Source organism: Solanum stenotomum, chromosome 10, assembly GCF_019186545.1.
Source record: "Solanum stenotomum isolate F172 chromosome 10, ASM1918654v1, whole genome shotgun sequence".
NCBI classification, from domain to species: domain Eukaryota; kingdom Viridiplantae; phylum Streptophyta; class Magnoliopsida; order Solanales; family Solanaceae; genus Solanum; species Solanum stenotomum.
Genome location: NC_064291.1, coordinates 38192877 through 38215884, shown reverse-complemented (window position 1 = coordinate 38215884; position 23008 = coordinate 38192877). Strand labels below are relative to the sequence as shown.

At 33.5% G+C, this 23008-nt stretch overlaps 1 protein-coding gene across 1 annotated transcript; it reads left to right on the top strand.

The window, feature by feature from the left end:
* The first annotated feature begins 7213 nt into the window (after positions 1–7213).
* Positions 7214–20123, top strand: LOC125842326 (long chain base biosynthesis protein 1-like). Its single transcript, XM_049521603.1, has 13 exons — positions 7214–7487; positions 8769–8892; positions 8978–9072; positions 9921–10012; positions 11917–12010; positions 12099–12171; positions 12276–12408; positions 17691–17865; positions 18375–18515; positions 18593–18688; positions 18843–18984; positions 19071–19198; positions 19306–20123. The coding sequence occupies exons 2-13, from the start codon at positions 8778–8780 to the stop codon at positions 19480–19482; spliced, it is 1461 nt and encodes a 486-aa protein (XP_049377560.1). The 5' UTR covers positions 7214–7487; positions 8769–8777; the 3' UTR covers positions 19483–20123.
* Positions 20124–23008: the final 2885 nt, after the last annotated feature.

Here is a 23008-nt window from a genome sequence, read left to right as displayed (position 1 = left end):
CAGAATAAATGGTTGTCATATGGGGGAAAAGTAATTCTTATTACTAGTATATTACAGTCAATGCCAATATACCTTCTTTCAGCCATGAATCCGACAAAACGACTCATTCATCAATTACATCAGTTGTTCGCAAGCTTTTTTTGGAGTAAAGCAGGAGGAAACAAAGGAAAACATTGGGTAGCCTGGGAAAGATTATGTTATCCCAAAACAGAAGGGGGAATAGGAGTAAGGTCGTTACATGATCTATCGAAGGCTCTATATAGTAAGTTATGGTGGAATTTCAGAACCTCTACTTCTTTATGGAGCAATTATATATGGGCGAAATATTGTAAGAAACAATATCCAATATTGGTCACGAATAGAGGGGCCTCTCATGCTTGGAAAAGAATGGTGGAGTTAAGGGAAAAAGTTGAACATAACATTTGGTGGCAACTCAAATCAAGCGAGATGAGTTTTTGGTTCGATAACTGGACAAAGCTAGGAGTGTTATATTTTTTAGAGGACCATACAGTAGGGGAGGAAGAGATAGAGGTGAAAAAGTTCATCACAAATGAGGGATGGAATATTCAAAAATTAGGCCAAGTTTTATCTGAAGCACTGGTGGAGTATATCACTGAATTCATTAATCCACGTTTATTGGAGGAAAAGGATAAGCCTTGGTGGATGGGAAATACAAGTGGGGAATTCACAGTCAAATCAGCCTTTGATCTGCTGAGAAGTAGAAAGGAAAAGGAGGAATGGAAGGGTAATATGTGGTGCAAACAAATCCCTTTTAAGATGAGTTTTCTATTATGGAGGATTTGGAGGGGAAGAATTGCAACGGAGGAAAATCTGAAACGAATGGGAATTACCATAGCATCGAGATGCTATTGTTGTGATGTTTTTGAAGAGGAGACTACACAACATCTTTTTCTAACGGCTTCTATAGCCCAAAAGCTATGGAAGCAGTTTGCTTCATGTGCAGGTATTCAACAACAAGGAAATTTGAAACAACTGATAACAGAATGGTGGAAGCGTAACACTCCTATCAAAATGCAATTTTTGTTCCAAGAAATACCAATCATTATTGTATGGGAATTGTGGAAAAGGAGAAATGCAAGAAGACATGGAATGGATACAAGTTTTTTCAAGTTGAAAAATCAGTGTGTCAACACTATTATTCAGCTCATAAAAATGAAATATCCATGGATTAAAGTTCCTAGAGAATGGGAGGAGATAGTCAAAGTTCTTACGGAGTACAAACCCAAATTGCATTACTGTACTGTGAGTTGGAGGAAACCTTATAGTGGGACATTAAAATGCAATACAGATGGAGTTAGTAGGGGGAACCCTGGGGAAAGTGCCTATGCTTTCTGTTTAAGGAACGACAAAGGTGATATTGTATATGCGAAGGCGGAGCGAATGGGGATCAGAACCAATATGGAGGTAGAAACTACAGCAATTATCAGAGCACTCAGGTATTGCAAGATAAGTAATGTCAGAAATTACATTATAGAAATAGATTCATTAAGTGTCACAAATATGGTGCGAAACAACTGGAAGGTCCCATGGCAGCAAGTAGAGGAAATACAGGAAATACAAGAGCTACTTACATCTACATTTGCACAGATTCAACATGTTTTTCGCGAAGCTAATAAGTTAGTGGATAAATTGGCAAATGAAGCATGTGAGCAAATGAATGCAATACAAATTTACACATTTCAACAACTATCAGTGGAATGTAGAGGAATTGTGAATATGGATAAAGCAGAAATCCCCTCACTAAGGATTAAAACAAGAAAGATAACAGTCCATGAAACACATCAAGGGAGGAATCAGGAAATTAGCAGCAGAGCATAGTTATGCGAGATTTGGAGAAGGATTGCTGAGATGGTTGACAGATTCAGAGAGGAATTACATAATTTCCAATCAATAGATCTCAGGACTTACATGGAGTCCATTGCATCCACCGGAGTATACCACTACAAAAGGAGAAGAGATCAGAAATGGAGATAGTAACTACAACAAAAAAATGAAGAGGAAGTAACACTTACTTCTGCGAGCTGCGAACAAAGAGGGGGAAGAAGAGCAGGAGATAAGCATAGATAACCCACAACATAAGGACAAGGAAGGAGATGCTACTCAAAGCTCCTGTGAAGAACATATTGAAGAAAGAGGCGGTGGAGACAGTGAGGAAGCAATTATGAAACTATACCCTTTAGGCATCTTTTACACTACGCCTTTTCCATTTGAAGTGGACCTATTAATTCATGCTTTTGTTTTCATTTGGGCCTATTATTTCGGGTCTTTGTTTGTAAATACTTTGATTTAATGAAATAAAGGAGCTTTTAGCTCCACCTATTAATTTTAAAAAAAAAATAAAAATAGTTTGTTATTAGTTAGCTAGTTAGATTCGACTGCAAAGTTCAGTTAATTGGATACTCATTAACAAGTTAAATGTCTACCTATTAACCTAAAGTCATTGCATATAAACATTTGAGCATTTAATCAATAATCTTTAGGTGATCGAGAGACTTGTTATTTCATATGTTTGCATTTAAGCTGCTATTTGAGTTTTTAGTAAAAAAATTATTGGAACTTGCTGTTATTTATGTTTAAATCCAAGTTGCAAAGTTCAGGTTGTAGCAACTTCCAATTGCTAACCAAAAAAATTGAGTTTCAACAAACCTTTGATGATGAAGAAATGAAGTTATGAGTGTGTGTTTAATTTTATTTAGGTTTGGGGGATGAAGGGTTGGGTTAAAAGAATTTTAACGGGTGGGGCTTTTGAGTGGAGCAGGTAGGTCTTTGGTGGTTTTTTTTTAATAAGTTTAATTAATTGTTAGGATAATCAATAAGATAGTGAAACGTCACTAATGAAGTTGTTGATTGAGGTTATCATTTAGGTCGTTAAAGAAAAGGGTAAAAAAAAGCTATAAGGTTGACGTCGAGGGTATTTTAGGCCCGATAGATAAATGAAGGGTAATTTTGTACCAATTTGCATAGTTAAAATGTATTTTAGGCCCTTTTCCAACGAAACAATTATGAAAAACAAATTGAATTAATGAATTTTAAAAATACTATAAATATATCTCTAATCTTTTGAATTACATTAATGGATGTTGGCTGAAAATAAATTATACGACAAGCTTTCATTTTTTGGATCAATTTCATCCTATTTCTCTCACCTCAATCTTTTACTCTCTTGACATGATGCCAAAAATAATTTGTTGAAAAATTATGCATATCAAGTTAACTAGATTTTGAATTCATTTAACCAGTGTTCAAAAAATGACATAGATTATAAAATTTTAAAGAAATTCTAATATTTGATATGACCAATAAAATTGGTGAGCTTTGTTGGTGGTTAATAAAATTGACGATGGTAATGAATTAATAGTTGATTAGGCAATAGCGATGTAATTGGTGATAATGGAGGCGAGTGGATCACAAGTTTTATTTCCAAAACTTAGAGTGTCAGCCCCACTTTAGATGAACTTAGGAAGGGCCTCTAGGTGCAGGGGCGGCTCAAGTATATTAGTGGCCTAAAGCAAAAATCAAACTGGGCCTTAAACTTAAATTGTTAATAACTTTTATATAATTGATTTGTTCTAGTTTTCAATTGATAATATAACCATTCTTATTTTAAATTATTTATCATGAGATATAGTACTCCAAATATGTCAATTTCTTCTAATAATTCCTTCATTTTTCATGAAAATTTACTTTTTCTACAAATAGTATTCAATATTTGTTAAAAATAATAATAACTTATAACATATTATTATTAAAAATGAGGCCTCTTAAATTTCGAGGCCTAAGGCACATGTCTTTTTTTTAACACTATCGAACCTCCCCTATCTAGATGGCCCTGGAGCACAAGCTAAATCCCGTAGATATCGGCATGGACTCTTCCTAAGTGATCACACGATAATGCAGGAAGTGGGAGCAACCACATATTCCGAGAACAAAATATGTGTGGCTGATCTTCTCAGCGTAAAATGCACAACTTTTTTTTTTGTAGTAGTAGTGCTTCCAATGTTTGTATCTAAAGCTGTTTGGGCAGACATTTAGGGAACTATGTATGTTATCAATTTGTAACAACTATGTAAATGAGCAAACTCTAGACCCACCTCTTAACAAGGCCCTCCATGCTACATTCCTAAATTTTATATTTATATAAGGAAATTTTTTTAAAATGTCAATATTTTAGTTTGTTATATATCCTATTTCTGTAATTCTTAATTTGTTTAATTTGAAAGAATATAATTATTTAATAACATAAGGGAGAAAATCAACGGAGAAATATATCAAAAAAGGTAAATATCACTCAATTTTCTCATTAGTTACATTTTTTTTTAAAGAAAACTCAAACGTGTGCCTTTTTCACAATGTATTTTTGTTTTTCAGAATTTTGTAACCTTTTTAAAATCGTATTCATTCTAATATGTATATTATTTGTATTCATTATAGTTTTCATGTTGTATTTTGTATAATGAAACTTGTATTTTTTTTTTATTTGTTTGTATTCATTCCAATAGTTATGCCAAATGAATCTATAGTTATTTGAGAAACGTATTTGTATTCATGTATTTTTTTCTTCAAAATCTTGTATCCTTTCTTAAGTCGTATTTATTCCAATATGTATTTTATTTGTGTTTGTATTCATTCTAGTTTTTATGTAGTATTTTGTATAATAATATATAAAATACAAAAAACAATATGATGAAAAAGTGAGAATGAAATGTAAAACTGAAAAAGAATAAGTGAATATTTGTTGCAATCATTCTTAATTAAAATACATAACTAGTTGACATAACTTTAGAATGTATACAAATTAGGAACAATACCAGATTCATAAACGATGCAACATGATTTTTGAATGAATACAAATATTAATAGCATACATACGGTTTTGAATACAAATTGAGAAAGGATACAAAATTCTTAAAACAATTATCAAAACAAACCAATAGGAAGTTGTTCTTCCTATAAATAAAAAAACATATCTAGTTGACATACCTTTGGGATGAATTCAAATTAGGAACAAATATAAGATTCATATCTATGCAACATGAGATTTTGAATGAATATAAATATTAATAGCATACATACATATTTGAATATTAATTGAGAAAGAATACAAAATTCTAAAAAAAAAAACTATAAATACAAACAAACTAATAGGAAATTGTTTTTCCTCAACTTGGTCTTCAACAAGTTTTTCGAAATCTTCAGCACCCAATTTTGAAAATCAAAAGATACTTGGTGACAATGTATTTACCTTTATCAGTGAGTGAAAAATATTTTGAAGGAATTGTGAGATTTCTTGAACAAATTGGAGGAAAGTAGAAGAGGTGATTTTCTTAGACAAGAAAAGGAGAGAACAATGGTGAAATACTCAAGAGAGAGACAAGAAAAGGAGAGAGCAATGGTGAAAAACTCAAGAGAGAGAAAGGAAGAAATTGGGGTAAAAACCTAGAAAAAGGGAAAAGTGGGTAATGAGAGTTTTTTTTTTCTTCTTTTTAACATATAAGGAGTAAAATTAGTTGAATGTGAGGCCTGATTTGAGAAATAAAAGGAAAGAAAATCAATTGGGTACATTTTATTTGCTAAAATATTGACATACTGACATTTTCAATAATTATTTTAAACTGTAGAAGTTTTTCATAATTATGTTAGGGAGTTTGACTAATTTGCTAATTTTCCCTTTATATAATGCTTATCCTTGTGACAAAAAAGAAGAAGATAATGGAGGTTTGTAAAGGGTATAAATTATTTTTTTAGTAAAAACTAATAAATGTGTGGTGTGAGGTTGATGTGGTGTACGCGTGTAAAAGAGCTCACACTATGAAAGTGGTATAATGATTTTCAATGTGATATTAAATTCACTTTTCGTATGTATAGGAGTACGATATCGACTTTTAGGATAGCTTTATGGTACACTTTATATATATATATATATATATATATATATTATAAATTAGAATAATTAATAATTGACAAAAGAGAGTTGCTCGAATAATAAATATCACTCATTTTCAATTTTAAGATTATGAAATTTCAATCATCATACCACATAAATTGAGACCTAGAGAGTATTAATCAAACCTCAAAAGTAAATATGAGTCATCAGGTCACTCTGGTGTGAAACTATGTAAGTTGATTTTCATTTTTTCTTGTTATTTTCAACATATATAAAAAAGACATTTTTTTTTGTATTTTATTTTAAATATTAATTATTTATTTCTCAAATCATTTCCAAGACTTAATAAACATCAATTAAAGGGAGGGAGTCTGCATTTGTTTTACTGTTTGATTTCATATTATTCAATTTGAGTTTTTTGATTTTTCATTTTGAAAAAGTGTGACCTAATTCGAATCAAAATAAATTTGGTTTGATTTGATTTTTTCTCTTATCAATTTGACTTTTTTCGATTCGGTCATTTAGTTATGTCAATAATAATAACATAATCAAATTTATTTTTGTAATTTGCAAAAACAAAATATATATACAAGGAGAAGTATTAATATTGAATCTCTTAAATATACTTTCTAATATACATCACAAATAAAACTTTTTTATTTTTTGGATAAACACAAATATAACTGAAAACACAATACTTAAAAGTATAACAATTATACATGTCGAAACATAAAATATAAATAAATCATAATAAAAAACAATAACTAAAAAGGACGAAAGTGATTACCTACAACTTAATTTTAAACCAAAATATTATATATGTAATTAGTATATATATAAATAATTTGATCTTTTTGGTTTTTATTTTTCTATATTTCAAAATCAAACCAAAAAAACAAATCAAAAACAAATCAAAAATCAATTCAAATTAGAATTTGGTTCAATTTGATTTGATTTTTCAGTTTAATCCAAATGACGCATAGCCTAATTAAAGGTAAATATTATGATAAAATATAGAGCAACTTACAAAAATGACTATAGTTATAGGGTTATTGAAGTTCAATAGCTATAAATATGTTATTTACTAAAAATNTTTTAATTTTCAAGACCTGCAAAATACAAAATAGATAAGTAAAAATAAACGGATTTAGTATATAAAAAAAAAGGAAAGAGATGTCATGATACAAAACTGAAAGAGAGAATATCTCTAAACTCGAATTATTAAATACATTGATTATCTAAATTTAACTTATCAAGTAGAGAAATATTTTTAAAGCACGAGTAAACTAATAATTTATGTCAAAATTGAAACAATGACATGCTCAAGTTGCGAAATTGCCACCACCTTTGACCAGCGTTTGATTGTTGAAGCTCTTGTTTGTTTGTCCCATAAGATGTTTGCATTTTAGCGCCTCTCACATTTCCCGGCAATTTCCATCTTCAACCAAAGCCGCCCTCTTCTTTCCTCATCTGGGTTTCTTGATTACAGAATTTTCGAAATTCCATTTCACCCTAATAAGGATCTGCTTTCAGAAATTTTCAATATTTCAGGATTTCATCTGCCCTGCCTCTTAAATCTTAGGTAACAACTTTTACCAACTCGTATTCTTTTGAATGAGAGTGAGTTCTTGAATAATGGGTACTAAAAAGATTTAAATGGGTACTTTATGCATAAAAAAGAAGCTTTTTTGAGAACAGCATAATGGGTATTAATATCTGACCAAGATCTCAGTTTGGGGTTTATTAATCTTTTTTATTAATTGATGAATGTACATTGAAGGACCCGCTTAGTGCATAATCATTAATGAGTTAGTAGATTAATTCAAGAGGCTACTGAATGTGAAGAGGATCAATCAATCAGCAGTACTTGTAAAAAAATCATTTTTTCTGTTAAAGCTTGTGTTTTCTGGTTCTTTAGCTTATTTTAGGTGATTTACTTTTATGTAATGCATATGTGTATCACCATGTTTTAGTGGTTTCGTTTTATCCACAAGCAGGAGGATGTTGCTTGTCAATCTTTATGCTTCTTGCCAATATAGTTGGAATAATCACACTAATAGTTGCATTGATAGTTATCTTCAGTCTCATATGATGGACTGAATTTGTTTATTTGTTATGTGAATGTGCAGATTATCAGTTTGTTTAGTTAATGGGCAGTGGTCCAACCTGGTTAATTTCGTTATTCCGTGTTCAATGATTTGATTGTTTCGTTGTCATGCTTAAGTAATAATAATAAGACTTTCATAATTGTGCAGGATATTGAATACAATGAAAGCCATGTAATACAAGAATTTTCGTACTCTACATATAAAAAGTTGAAAGAACACAAACTAATATATTTTGAGTACTTCAATGCTTGATGATAAAGTATAGTCATCTTGTAAAATTAGTATTGATATTGTTATCTTAGATATGACACGTTCGCTGGAATCAAAGATCATGAAATACTCAAGTTGATATCAGGCAAGCTCTCTCAGAGAATGGATGAGAGTGAGAAGTTATTAAAAACAGGAAGATTTGCAATAGAAGATTTCTGTGTAAATGATTGACGTCTCAAAAAAGAAGAAGAATAAGATATTTGTGTAAATGATTCACTAATCCTGAAAAAGAAACGAGAAGATCTCATGTGTAAATGAAAATCATTGTTATAATTTGTGCTATATATTCTTTGTGCTATATTTTTGAATATCCTCTTCCTAAGAGTATTTCTCTTTTCTAATCAACTGCATCACTAACTTGTTCATTTGGTTTTAATTTATATCACCTGGGCATGACAAAGTATAGAGAGAATGTGGTAAAACCATTAAATCATCCTGATTTTTCTTATGTGGGTAAGTTTTTCACCGTCGTCTGTATTTTCCAGGTTTAGATAATGGATTCAACAGTGTCAATACTTGCAAATGTAGTGGGAGCTACGTCTGATTGGGTGAGATCAGTTTTTGAATTTCAATTCGCTAGAGCTGTGATATTTGAGGTCAACATTGGAGGTAGTCTCTTCATTCTTTGGATGGTAATTCTTTGTTTTTAGATTCTATGTTGTGCATTAGATATATTTTGTTGATTTTCTTGTAGGACATCTATTTGTGGAAGGTCTTCTCCTGGTAGTCATCCTTTTCCTACTGTCTCAGAAGAGTTACAAACCACCTAAAAGACCATTGACGAAGAAGGTTAGTCATAAATCTGCATTTTCAAATGTCTATGACCCTGTTGATATTTCGTCTTCATAATTATTTAAGATTACTATGCTCTGTTAATTTGTATTCGTTCTTGGTTATAGTTCTAACTTCTATATCTGTGTCAACTGAGGATTAACTTTACTGGGTTGGCGTTTAACTAAGATGGTGATATTTATTCTAGAAATTATTACTCATTTCTAAATATATATTGGGAAAGGCAAAAGAAAGGATTTCTCGTCTTGAACAAATCTACCGCACCTACAACGTTGAAGTGTATTAATTTGCTGGATATAAATCTCCTGTGGCTGAAATTTTTTTGAGGCTAGGTGTTTACACTGAGTGATGCACTGAACTACTGTCAAATCTTGAGGTTATAACCATAGCAATCAGTATAGGTTGTAGAATAACTTGTAAAATGTATCAAACTATATCGTTTCCTTGAGCTTCTGCTAATTGTAATGTTTAGCTCTCTAAAGTAGCTTCAATACGTGATGCTGGTATAAGTTTCGCAGTTATACATCAATTGGCATTTAGGCTCAAGACAGGAACATGCATGCTCCAGAATCATCTATGTTCAAGATATGCATAAGGAGTCCTTTCAATTTACTGATCAAAACAAGGAGTCCTTTCAATTTTGTTTAAGCATCCTTTCCTTTTGTGTGTGTTTCACATGAAAATCCCTTTAGATTTATTCCATATGCATCAAAATGAGAGTCAGTTAAATCATGCTGCGTCCCCTGCCCCAACCTCTTGTCTGTAATGAAAGCAAAGACAAAAAATGCAAAGAAAAATTTCCTTCACACTTCAACCACGCTGATGAACGCGTTTAAGATTTTCAGGAAATTGATGAATTATGTGAAGAATGGGCCCCAGAACCGCTTATCCCTTCCATCACTGATGAGATGAAACGTGAACCTCCAGTTTTAGAAAGGTGGGAATGTTGTTTCTCTTTCCTTCTTTTAAACACTGATGGTTGTATTTTGTTCAGCCTTATAAAGAGAAGTTGCATTTTATTCAGATGATTTCAGTCAGGTTTCTCTTTCTTTTATTCAACTGTGTGCACTTGGAGAATTAGAAATTTCAAATAGACCTATATGACAGAAAAGACAACTCTAAAAGGCTTTACATTCTCTTTAGTGATATTTTTCTGTTCTCTGCATCGCTCATCCCAGTTTTACATCATTTAAAAGTAGATTATATTTAGAGCTCCAGTTTTAGTATTTTCTTGGGTTTTAATCTTGTACTAAATGATTATTAGATGGCCATTAGGATAAAAACAATTAAAACTGTTGTGCTGTGATCTTGCTTGCTAGATTCAGCTGTTATTTGATAATTAAAGCTTATTCTATCCATGCAACAGCATTGAGATGGTGCTGAATATGTGTTGCAAAAAGCTTAGCTGCCTCTACAAATATAGGGAATCAAGGAACTCCAATATGGTATCAGTATCATATACATTTAGTGTGTTACACCAAAATGCAAAAAAATATGAATAGTAGTTTTCAGAGGTCTCATCTAGAGTTGACTTAGGGGTCGTTTGGTAGGCCGTATTAAAACAAATAGTCCATGTATTATGTATGATATTATTTAGTACTATGTTTGGTAGGAATTTGGGTCTATGTATAACTAATCTATGGATTAGTTATACCTCCTACATGGTATTATAGGGTGTATTACTAATACCTTCTAATTGGAGGTATTAGTAATACATAGGATAAAATACCATGGGATAACTCTATGTAAAGACAAAAATATCCCTCAAATCATTTTAATTATTTTCTTGATTTTATGCTTTATATTTGTACTAGTAAATTTATTTAAATAAATTAGGTAATTATTTAGAGAGAGTTGTTTGTTACTAAATAAATCCAATACAAATTAATACAATAATTGAAATGTGAATTGTTTAACATTAATTAATTAAAAAGGCAAATATATCACCACATGATGCTTGTGATCTTAATTGAATGTATAATTTGTTGATTTTTTTTTTTTTTTTTTGATAACCGAGAAATTCGTCTGTGATCCGTCCTTTGGACCAATCACACTGCCTTGTTGATATATATATATTTGTGTGGTTTTGTAATTATTTGTATTTTGAACAATTTATAAAATTGCATACATATTAAAACTATAACTTACAATTTTTATGTGTAAATGTACATGGTTTATTCAAATTTACTATTGTTTACCGTCTTTTCAATTTTAAAAGTTGATAGTTTATCTTTTTTTAAATTGAAAATTGACATTTTGTAAGTGATCAATCTACTAAGATGACAATTATTTATCCTCAAATAATTTAAGTAAAAAAAAAGGCAAACATGAAAACAAAATTGTTCTTCTCACAGCTAGTTAGAAGGCCATGAAAAAATAATATTGTCCGGCAATTATTTACCTTAACCCAATTACATAATAATTCAAGAGGATAATTGGAAAGAAGTTTTTTTATAAAGTTTTAATCCAAACACAAGATGAGGTGGGAAACAATGAACCAAACACTTGATAAAAATAAACTCTGCATTACTAATCCCTGCACTATTAATCCCTGCATTACTAATCCAACATTACTAATCCCTGCATTATTTATCTTTGTACCAAACAACCCCTTAGTGCAATGGCTAAAATATGCTAAGCACAAGCTATAAACAGTTTCTTTACCTCATGAGCTGATAAGTAATGTTAGTAAGCTCCATTGAAGCAGCAATTATTGTTAGAAGAGCTTTTCTTCTACAGTTCTACCTATTGTTCAAGTTCATGATTTCAGATGTTCCAGTTATCAAACTTGTTGGAATGAATAGCTTGATGTATTGCTTCTCATATTGTGTGTTTTTCCAGTGCTGCAGGGCCTCATACTATAGTTAATGGGAAAGACGTAGTGAACTTTACCTCAGCAAACTACCTTGGATTATTAGGAAGCCAAGAATTACTAGTAAGGTTTTCTTTATTATTTAGCTAGCTGTGATGTTGTTTTAGTACTTTGGTAGAACTGAACATTCACACCTAATGTTGAATGGCAGGAGACTTGTACTACAGCTCTAGAGAAGTATGGTGTAGGTTCTTGTGGTCCCCGGGGATTCTATGGCACAATTGGTATAATTTGATCATTTGTATCTACGTACTATTCTATAGTTCCATTGCACTCCTCTCCTTCATTCTCATCAAAAATCAACTTATTATTTTTACATTTCATGCAGATGTCCACCTTGATTGTGAGGCCAGAATAGCAAAGTTTCTGGGAACTCCAGATTCCATACTGTATTCTTATGGACTTTCTACGATGTTCAGTGCAATTCCAGCATTTTGCAAAAAGGGTGATGTTGTTATTGCGTGAGTATTTACATTCTTTAGTTATTGCTTCATCTGTAGTCCAAGGTTTTAGTTTGAACATAGAATGAAGATATTGAAATGACATTGATTTTTCTGAACAAAGTACCAAAGGCACAAATGTGGGCTATGCATACAAGATCAGGGTCATATTAGATCAGTTTCCATGTCTTTCTCCCTAAAACTTTTTTTATGTTCTGCTTTTTCGCCATCCCTCCATTTTGCCTTGTCAATATTTTTTTTAGTTTCTTGGTATTTATTTATGTAGGATCACATTATCTTCTTCTTCTTTTTTGTGAAAATTAACAAGTTGATTCCCATATGAGGTTTGAGGGGAAATGAAATAGGAGGACCTTCTGCTTATTCTATTTTTATGTCCATAATTGTTGTTACTTTTTTGAGAAGGTAAGTAACTTGTATATTGAAAATGAGAAATTACCTTGCACCGAGCGGGTGCTAAGTCATGACCAGTATCAGGACACCTTTCGTACAAAAACAAAAAGGACTTCTGCTGTGAAAGACCTACATTTGCAGGGAACCCTTGAAGCCAACATACTTTTTCATTCTTTACATCCTGTAGATTACACCAAAAGGCTACAAGCCATAAACAGTTGGTTTAAGCTGCTGTACTCTAACCGACTCTCCTTCAAAACATCTGGCATTTCGTTCCTTCCATATACTCCAGCACATTCAGGGCAGGTAATGCTCCAATCTTCTCAGGTGGTTGCTGCTATCTCTGGAGTCCCAACAGAGCAATAGCTCTTTGATAATGAGTGGCATCACATCGGAAATTCTAAAAAGATAAAAAAGAGAGTCCACAACTGACCAGCCACTGGGCAATGAATAAAAGGTGGCTGCTGGCTGCTGGCTGCTGCATTCCACTTGACTCTTACAGATGAAGCACCTGCTGCTAATAATAACTCTTTTCTGTAGATTGTATGTGTTAGGCATGCATCGTGAGACAACAACCACATGAAGCAGTTAATTTTTAACGAGCTAGACTTCCAGATTCGTTTCCATGGCCATTTGATAGAGCCGATTCACCCACATTAAGGACCTCGCAACATTACCAGTCCAGCACTGTGAGACAAGAGAACCTGCAGTGTTAGTAAAAAATTGGAGATCCTGATACTTGGTCATTTATGGAGAATGCATCATCCATGTTCTTGCTAAAATCTCGTTTTCCTTCCATTGCGTAACTTGATCTTAAAATTTTGAGAAAGGGGCTCTTTGTATTTCTGTATACTTTTACATCCCATGAGAAGGAGTAGTTATAGAATGAGTTCTATGACTAAGGAAAGATATGTAATTACAATAAAATAAAATATTCTATTCTGTTATAACTTAGGAGATCTCCTAGAATCAAGCTAATCAATCAATACCCCTTCAAGTTAGTGTAGAGATTCATGCCCAACTTGATAACTAAAGTATGAAAAATTCTTTTGTTGAGACCTTTTGTAAGCATATCCGCTAGTTGTTTTTCTGACGGTTCATGAAGCAAACTCAAGGTACCATTAGTAACCTTTTCTTTTATGAAGTGTCAATCGATTATAACATGTTTTGTTCGGTCATGTTGACCAAGATTATAAGCTATAATGACTGCGGCTTTGTAGTGGAAGTACAAGGAAAGTTCCTCCTCTTTTCAGGCAACTCAATTCTTCCAATACTTATATAGCCAAAGAAGTTCACAAACGCCTTGGGCCATAGCTCTATATTCTGCGTTTGCACTAGATTTGGCAACTCACTTGGCTTCCTACTTCTCCAAGTACTTAAGTTCCTTCCTACGAGTGTTTAATAACCGAATGTAGATCTTTTGTCATCTATAGATCCAGTCCAATCTGTGTATGTAAAGGCTTTTATCTAGAGGTTACTTTGTTTGGAGAAAGCAAACGTTTCCTTGGATGAAATTTTATATACCGCAAAATGTGAAAGGCAACTTGCATATGTGAATCTCGGGTTCATGCATAAATTGACTTACCAAGTTGACTAGATAGACTGTGTCTGGTTTAGTGTGAGAGAGATAAATGAGCCTTTAACCAACCTCTGATATTTCTCCTTATCAACTCACTCTCCAACCCCTGTCGTAATTTGTAATTGCTTTCAATGAGTGATTTTGCTGTTGCACCTTATCATACCAGTTTGTTTCAAGAGATGCAGAGTATACTTCCTTTGAGAGATTCCTCTTTTTGATTTAGCACTCTTCAATCAGGTCATCTCATCTTTGTCATTTCATGTCATTTCTATCTTTTTGATGTTTTATGAAAAGGTCTGATCAACATTGCTTTGTTGGTATCAAAGGAGATCACCACATAGCAGATCTGTCAAACCAAGCTCTAGGGGATTGCTTTAGTCCTTCTAAGAATTTCTTCTGTCCGCACACCTTTCTTTGAGTTTGTTCAGTATCGAATCCGATAGGAATCACCATATACGCCTCTTCTATTAAGTTTCTATGAAAAAACACATTCTTCACATCAAACCGTTGGAAGTACCAGTCAAGACTGGATGCGCAAGACAACATTCTTAGTGTTCATTTTAGTAACTGGGACAATATCTTCTGATAATCCACTCCATAAGTTTGAGCGAATCCCTTAGCCACCAATCGTAGTTTGGATATTTCTATCGAGCCTTCAACTTTATGTTTCATAATGAAGACCCATTTGCAGCTAATCAATGTCTTGTCTGGTATTGAAGTGACAAGTTCTCAAGTATTCATTTCTTTAATCATAGTTTGCTTTCCGCTTCAAGCTTCACAAACTTTGTCGCTTTTTTTTTTGCACCTTTTCTATTATAAAAACACATCATAGAGGTAATATCAACTACTTGGAATTAAGTTCTAGTTATTGACACTTAAATTAAGTTCAGTATTTGACAGGGATTTTGGTTGGTTAATGAAATGTATGTTATCGTAGAATAAAGATGACATTTAGAGAACCTCTATTTCTATAGAATTCTTTTTAGTAAAACCAGTGAACTAGATGGCCTCGGCCATGGAATCTGGGATGGAAGACTTATCGTATCTCTCCAAATCTGGAAAATTCTTTCCAGCCTTCATAAAATAAGGGGTGGGTTTGGCTTGAACTAGGCTCAAACAGATTGAAGGGTCCTAACGCCTAACTATTCCATGTATTCATTATTCAATACAAAATCTGAAAAAGCGGCAGGGATGACGAAAGACGGTCCTTTCACTTTTAATTGGAATGAACTGGGCTCGAGTAGAGGGGGATGGAATCAGAGGACTCTATGAAATCGATCCAACTTATTTGAATCGAGACATTGTTCATGTTTAGCCATTAATAATCCCTTAGTTTTCTATAGTGCCATGTTACAAAAGATGGATCTTGCAAACCAGGACGCTGAATAATCAATAGCTTTCACACTGCTACATATGATAAGATTGACTGAAATTGGAGAAGTTTGGGGTAAAATGATAAGAGCTATACTCCAAGATAGAACCCTTCTTACACATCCATCCTATATTTAACCATTTTAGTGTGTATCAGATATACCATACTAGAATTTTTACTGTCAAAGTGGATATCAATTATGAATACATGTTTAATAAACCTTTATTCAATGAATCTAGGTTGCAGTGGCTAATTAGGAGCTTTTGGGGCCATCTCTTTCCATTTCTTGAAAAATTATTCTGAGTGCCTAAAGTCTCCATTCCATAGAAATAGAGGTAGTACTGTGTGTGTCACCAAATGCCCATCAGTTACTCTCTATAATCCTTCTCCTTCTTCATTTCCTGAATGTCTTTCTTATTACTCATCTTTTCTTTTCTCCCTCAGCATCTGGTATGTAGATATACGTTCTGTCATTCATCAACATACTGCTTGCTAGGAATTTTAAGGATATTATTGTGCTGTAACCTAAAATTTAGGGCGTTAACCTTTTGACTCGAGGGAATAATGTAATTTGGGAAGAATCTCTTGTTACTTTTTGGCTTGTCTCTCGATATGGATAGAGGGAGTCAAAATATCTTGATGCTTGTATGCCTAGACAAAAACTTTTACTTCAACTAATTTTGTATGTTATCCCTCGGTGAACTTAGTCAAAACGTATGACTCTTTGATGATGAGGCCGCACATCTTATTGGTGCAGGGTGGGTGAAATGGAGGCTCGCAACCGGGGTTTTGTGTGATAAGAATGTGTCGCCAAGACTTAAAGGTAAGTTCTACGTAGTGGTGATTAGACCAACATTGTTGTACGAAGCATAATGTTAGCTAGTCAAGAACACCTACGCTCGGAAGATGGAGGTAACAGAGATGAGATTGCTCAAATGGATGTGTGGGCATACAAGGAAGGATATGATTAGGAACAAAGCTATACGGGGAAAAGTGGGAATGACCTCTGTGGTGGACAAGATGAGGGAAGCGAGATTGAGATGATTTGGGTTTGTGGAGAGGAGGTGCGCAGGTGCGTCAGTTAAGAGGTGTGAGAGGTTGATAGAAAGAGTTAGGAGAGATAAAAGTAGGCCATAAAAGAAAAGTAGGTGTAAGGTCTGTACATCATACCTTCCCAGATCCCACTCCCCTTCACTGGGTATGTTGTTGTAAAGTGTTTTCTCATGAATTCACATAATCAATTACGTAGAAACATAATTCAGCTACAAAATGGATTTTAGCTTATAAATCTCTTCACGAGTACACTTGTCGTGTTATATGTATTTTTTTTGAAAGGGTAAAACCTCCGCTCCTATGCAATAGCTCGCAAACCACATAGGAGAGGTAACCCACACTAGGCAAGCCCGGGGCGACGAGCTCGACCCAGAAGGTAAACCCCTTGCTTTCGCTGGCAAGGGGTTTCGAACTTGAGACCTCCAACATGGAAGTCCCAAGCCCAAACCACTGGGCCACCCTGAAGGGTGTGTTATATGTATTTATAGTCTATAGATTAGCTCGTTTCATTTAAAAAAAAAAAAAGGTAACAAGTCATTTTTTGTTCTTTCTATCTTTTTTTGGATGGAGGTTGTGGTAATGCACTTTCCCTCCTTTCAGTTTTTGCCGTTAGGCTGCGACACCTAATGCACCTCCTCCTAAAACATTTGTGGTAATACACTTTCCCTCCTTTCAGTTTTTTCTTTTTAGGTTGCAACACCTAATGAACCTCAGTCCTAAAACGTTTACATTACTCCTTGAACTTAATTTTAGTTGAGTCAAAAAATTTATTAGTGTCCCATTTGCTAATGTTGGTACTGATGTTAAAATAAATAATCCTGAGATTGCCACCTGTCATCAAATCTCACTATTATTGACATTGTTCTGCAATCTGCCTTTTTCCTGTAGGGATGAAGGTGTCCACTGGGGAATTCAAAACGGCCTTCAGCTCTCTAGAAGTACCATCATATATTTTAAGCATAACAATATGGAGTCCTTACGAAATACTTTGGAGAAAGTTACCCAAGAAAACAAGCAAGCTAGGAAGCTACGGCGATATATTGTTGTTGAAGCTGTGTATCAGGTATCAACTGTTTATGTTAATGTAACATACTGATATGAACAAGTAACTCTGATTTCTTTTGTTTGGCGGCATAGTGGTAGTTGAAACAAAAGTTGTTAGTGTAAGGAAATGGGAGAGGTTAACTCTAGACATATGCAAATATTGGGCCTCATTCAAACTGGGCTGGAGAGGATGCAGAATATACCGAGTCCAATTATGGTGTTTGAAAATTTCTTTAAGTTAATTGGATAACTTGTGAGGATCCAAGGTGTCCTAAATCATTTCCAAGGTTTTGTAAGGAAGTAAATCATCAAGGAGGATGGTTTAGGGTTACAAATTGTGATCTTGATGCCTTCTTATCATCAACAGAACATTTTCTTAATGGGGATAAACAACTTGTTGCTTCATTGTTCCGTAGCTGCCTGTTAAACTTTCTCACCGCACTTCTCTACTAAGGAAATTGTACTTTGAACTTCTCAAAAAAAAAATGTACTTTGTAATGCCAGATATTTTTTTACTGTAATTTGCAGAATTCTGGCAAAATAGCTCCATTAGATGAAATCATCAAGCTGAAGGAAAAATATCGATTCCGTGTGTTGTTGGATGAGAGCAATTCCATTGGTGTGCTTGGCAGTTCTGGTAGAGGTCTAACTGAACATTGTAAAGTTCCGGTATGCTCATCACATTATTTGGTCAATTTAACTTTGTATCTCTGTGTACACCCTCTTATGGAATTATCCAAATGTAGTCTGACAAGATAGATATAATAACTGCGGCAATGGGACATGCATTGGCCACAGAAGGTGGGTTTTGCACAGGGAATGCTAGAGTCATTGATCACCAGGTACTAAGGTGTACTCTATCCACTGGTTTTGAGTAGTACTAGTTTATCTTCAGGCCCTGATAATTCCATTTTCATGATTTTCATTTCTTGCACTTGTATCTCTTATATTTTCCACCCATCTTTTGTTAATGGTTTATTTTTCTTGCATTGACAGCGTCTCAGTAGTTCTGGTTATGTCTTCTCTGCTTCACTGCCTCCTTACTTAGCAAGTGCTACAATTAAGGCTATTGATATCGTTGAAGAAAAACCTGAACTTCTTGTCAAACTAAGGCAAAATATTGCTATGTTGACTAAAGGTTTTTGTCCCTAATCGATTGCCTTCCTCTTCTTCCTTATCCCCATTTTGGGAGTCTGAAGAAACATTTTTTTTGTACAACTGCAGGTTTGTCAGATATAAAAGGCTTAGAGATAGTCAGTGATCCGGTCTCCCCCATTATATTCCTTGCATTAAAGCAGTCCACTGGTTCTTCGAAGGGTGATTTACAAGTGCTTGAAGATATAGCTGATCATGTAAGTTATTAGCCTAATGCTCATTTCTTTGCCATCTGTAAATTCGAACTCATCATCTAGAGTTACCTCACGAGTTTGTTTTCGTGCACCCATCTAATCCTCTGCAGGTCTTGAAGGAAGATGGTGTCTTCATTGTGACTTCAAAGAGATCAACTCTTGATAAATGTAAGCTGCCAGTTGGAATTAGATTATTTGTCTCAGCAGCTCATTCAGAATCCGATCTGGTGAAAGCCAGCGAATCATTGAAAAGAGCAACAGCATCACTATTGCCAGCTCACGATTGATAGAAGGATTTCACTGCTTTGCTCTTCGAAGATACCACTGTGTCAAAGGAGCCAAAATGTCACTCATGGAGGTTCCAACCTTCATCTATATTGCATTTGTTTTGCCCTTTGCTGGTCTTTCGATTTTCCAAATCAAAGCTATCAAGGATCTAAACGTTCTTGAGATTGCACGGCCACAGTTGTTGGTTGAGGCGAAGTCTTCTTCCACCGAAATAGGCTCACAAATTTTACTTTTAGTGAACTACAAATCTAGATTGATTTTATACTTTTGATCTACTATACGGGTGCTCACAAAACTTGCTAATATTATACTTGCCAATACAATCAAGATATGAAAGTGATGGCTATTCAAAAAAATTATTTTTTCCTTCTGTTAATACAAGTACTAATTTGATTTGATCTTAGTATACAATCGCTTTATTACAGGGTGAAAACTATAGTGCTCTAGAAGATCCAGAAGAGATATCACTTTCATATCTTGGCTTATTGGCAAGTGACATAATATTAGCAGTGAAAATAGTGAAGGATCATGTATAGAGTTGTTACTGGAAGATAAATTAATGATAGTCATATCAAGATCAAATATGTAGATGATACCCCTGCAATTATGTTCATAACTTTACAAGCTCATATATATTAATTTTTTTTTTGATGACGCTAGTGTTTGTGCTGCCATGTACTCCCTCCGTTTACTTTTACTTGTCATAGTTTGACTTGACAAACACATCAAGAAAATAATTAATGATATATGTATTTTACCAAACTATCCTCAATTAAATGATGTCTTAGAAAATGATTTGGATAATAAATATTTATTGCTGAGGATAAAACATGAAAAAAGTTATTGTCTTTTCTTAATATGTCAAAAGTGACGAGTAAAAATGAAAATATATTTTAGAAATAAGTGACAAGTAAAAATGAATAGAGAGGGAGTACTAAGTAATTTTGTTTTGATTAGACAGATGAGAAGGATTAGGTAATTTTCCCAAGGTCAGGCAATTTTCTTCTTCGAAATAATCTTACTTTGTTAATTATTCCACCTAGTGATTCTCTAATGCCCTAGGATCAAAAAGAGTTTATATGGTGGATTATGGATTAGAACCAGAGTTCATGAAAACTATGAGAAAACCTATGAGTTGACGTAATTAGTGTATATTTTACTTATAAGTTGTTAATTAACACTTCGTAGGATGAAATTGACGTTCAAATACATGATAATGATGTTTTGGAGACCTAGAGTTCAATAAAAGTTGAATCTTAACATAAAAATTGTTTTAATGAGTTAATGGAGTAGAAACTTCATGAATCGGGCTAATGTGATCACTGCAAGAGTAGAAAACGATGAATAATCATTGGGTAATATGTTAGACCTTGAGAAAATATAGAATTAAGTTGGCTGGAATTCTGGTGAAATAACTTGCTTGATCAAATTTTTCAGTTGAGGTATGTCATCATTATACTTTCATTGAAAACTTGTATGTGTTCTAGTCCAATGTGAACTTACACCCAAGATTGTCATTAAGGGGTGTCAATGATTGTAGTAAAAAATAAAATTATGAGACTAGTAAGATTAGAATACACAACCTAAAGGAATTTTCCCAACGCCTTAACCACTAGCCTAGGGCTGGCAGGGGGACCGGCTCTGCCCGCGACCGGTCCGAGAACCGGCTCGCCGGACCCGATCCCGTAACTTCTCGCGGGTTGGGAGGGATGCGGGATAGGGGACTGGCTAGGGGCCGGCTCACCCTTTGGTCCCGGTTGAACCGGCTCGGTCCCGGCCCGTCTGAACCAGCCGGTTTCGTGGGATTCCCTCAATTTTTTTTTATTATTATTTTTTAAAAAAAATTATATCCGTTGGGGCAATGACTAGTAGACCCCCCCAACAAATTTATTCACCTTTTTTACTTCCCCAACACCCCCTACCACCCCTACTTTTAATACTTTAATTTAAACCCTCAAGTTATCATAAATACACTTTAACCCATTTTTAATATTATAAATACCCCTCTATCCCTTATTATTTCTAACAAAATCATCTATTCTCTCATCTATTTTCTATATCCTCTCAATCTTAAGTTTCAATTTTTTATTCCATTTAAGTCTCATATTATATCATAATACATATATTTCAATTATAAATTTTCATATTATATCATAATATATATAATTCTCATATTTGCTAGCAAGTATTGGAGTTCCAAATTACAAATTACAACAAACTACAAGCTTCAAAAATCGGTTATAACGTCTGCTATTAACACAGACGTTTGGTACATTCGTTTCATAATATTTATATTTTATTTTTCGTCATTAATTTTTGTGTTATTATTATTTTTATATTACACTTTACATATAATTAAATATGAGTTCTAGCAAAAAAGATACCGGTAAAGGAAAAGAGTAAGAACCAAGTGGCATTAGTAAATTATTTAATTTTAATAAAAAAAGTAGTAAGGAAAAAAATAAGAGTAAATGTGGTGGTACTTCTTCTAAATCAATGTCTAGAGTTAGATTTAATACAAATGATTCTACTTATGTTGATGATGCTTCTTATGATATTGATTCAAATGTTCAACTCGATCATGAAATTTTACAACCAATTTATGGTGATATTAATCCTTATCTTAATGAAAATTCAGGTGAAGAAATAGAAGTTGGTTTGGGAGAAGAGGAATTAGAAGATACACCTACTAGTCTGGTGACAGAAGTTCCAAATGGAACTACAAATTCAACGGAACAAAATTGTGGACGCCCACCCATTATACCTCCTACAAAGGAGAAGGTGAAGTATCAACGCCCTAAAACTTTTGTTGTGTGGCAATTTATGACTTTAGATAAGGAAACTTCTATTGCTATTTGTAATAAGTGGAAGCAACCTTTTAAACATAAACAGGGTGGAGGTCAAGGTGGGACGAGGGGCTTAAATAGACATTTGTTATCTTGTGTGCCGATTCAATATAAAAAAGCTAAATCATTAGCCGATAGAAAAAAAGGAATTCCAGTTAATGATTTTGATATTAATGTTAATGAATCGGTAGGGGCTTCTAACATGGTTCAAGGAACATTAAATCCTTCTAACCCCGGTGGTCCACTAACACAACGTAAATTTAATAAGGAAAGAGATCGTGAAAATTTATCTAAAATGATTTTTGTTTGTAGTTTGTCTTATAGTTTTCCTTCACATCGCAGTTTTATTGAATATATTCAACAAACTTATAATCCTACTTATAGAGGTTTTTCAAGAAATACTGTTAAATCTGATGTTTTTGTATATCAAGGTAAACATTGTCAATATCTTCGTTGTATATTTAGCATATTAGATTGTAGAGTGTCTATAACTTTGGACATGGGTCGTAGTGTTAATGGATGTGATTATTTAACTGTTACAGCACATTGGATTGATCATAACTGGAATTTGCAAAAAAGAATCTTAAGTTATAAAGAATGTGTAGAGAAAAAAATTGGTACATATTTAGCTTCAAATATTTTGAGTGTTATAGATTATTACATGCTTATAGATAAAGTA

Coding starts and splice junctions, on each gene's coding strand:
- LOC125842326 (XM_049521603.1), top strand. CDS start 8,778: ATGGATTCAACAGTGTCAATACTTGCAAATGTAGTGGGAGCTACGTCT. Junction 17,866..18,374: donor TTGTTGAAGCTGTGTATCAG/GTATCAACTGTT, acceptor TGTAATTTGCAG/AATTCTGGCAAAATAGCTCC. Junction 18,985..19,070: donor TATTGCTATGTTGACTAAAG/GTTTTTGTCCCT, acceptor GTACAACTGCAG/GTTTGTCAGATATAAAAGGC.